Source organism: Penaeus monodon, chromosome 23 (assembly GCF_015228065.2).
Source record: "Penaeus monodon isolate SGIC_2016 chromosome 23, NSTDA_Pmon_1, whole genome shotgun sequence".
NCBI lineage: Eukaryota > Metazoa > Arthropoda > Malacostraca > Decapoda > Penaeidae > Penaeus > Penaeus monodon.
Window position 1 is genome coordinate 15,714,455 of NC_051408.1, and position 687 is coordinate 15,715,141.

General features: G+C 35.2%; 1 protein-coding gene across 1 annotated transcript in view; it reads right to left on the reverse strand.

Moving 5' to 3' along the window:
* The window catches only part of LOC119588370 (dynein light chain 4, axonemal-like), a 6,927-nt gene extending 6,340 nt beyond the window's left edge, over positions 1-587 (reverse strand). The window contains exon 1 of the mRNA XM_037937053.1: positions 449-587. Coding sequence (XP_037792981.1) covers positions 449-520 — 72 coding nt within the window. The 5' untranslated portion in view covers positions 521-587. The remainder of the gene's footprint in view (positions 1-448) is intronic.
* Positions 588-687: the final 100 nt, after the last annotated feature.

Genomic DNA, 687 nt, shown 5'->3' on the forward strand with positions numbered 1-687 from the left:
CCCACATTAAAATCAGTAAAATACTTGACTGATTGCCCTCAATAATAAGAATATTATGATTATCAGTATAAAGGATAAGGAAACATACTGTAGATACATGAACTACACTTGGTAATACCTTTGGCTTGTGATAACAGGAATCCAATACATATACAGGTGACGGAGAGACAATTTTCACAGAATAAGTTTATTACTGTTATAAAAAAAAATCATGTGGTACCATGTTCTTGGCTTGGCTGCAGTATTGCTCCTTGACTGATGTCTATATAAGCAGCTACATAAACATACCAGTGACTGTATTACCAATTATGTACTCAATTATGATAGCAGCCAAAAATAGATATAATGGAAATTAAAGTCGAATGTGAAATATATCTTTGTCCCCATCAGCACTACAGCCTGAGATCCACAAAAAATCAATAAGACAGAGAGAGACTATATTATTTACCCGTAGTAAAGGATATGTATGGACTATCTTCTTGATATCATCCACACTCTCTTGCTTGCGTAATTCAGACATGTTATCTTGTATTCTACTGGCAAAGCACCGTTGCTAACGACGCCGAGTTTCGTTGTCAAGGGAGATGTTGCTGTGGTGAGGAGATTGAGAGGGATCGTATGTATAAAAGTTTTCTTTGTTGATAACATTGATTATTATTTCGTAATGTTGATTTTGGAGTTACCGAC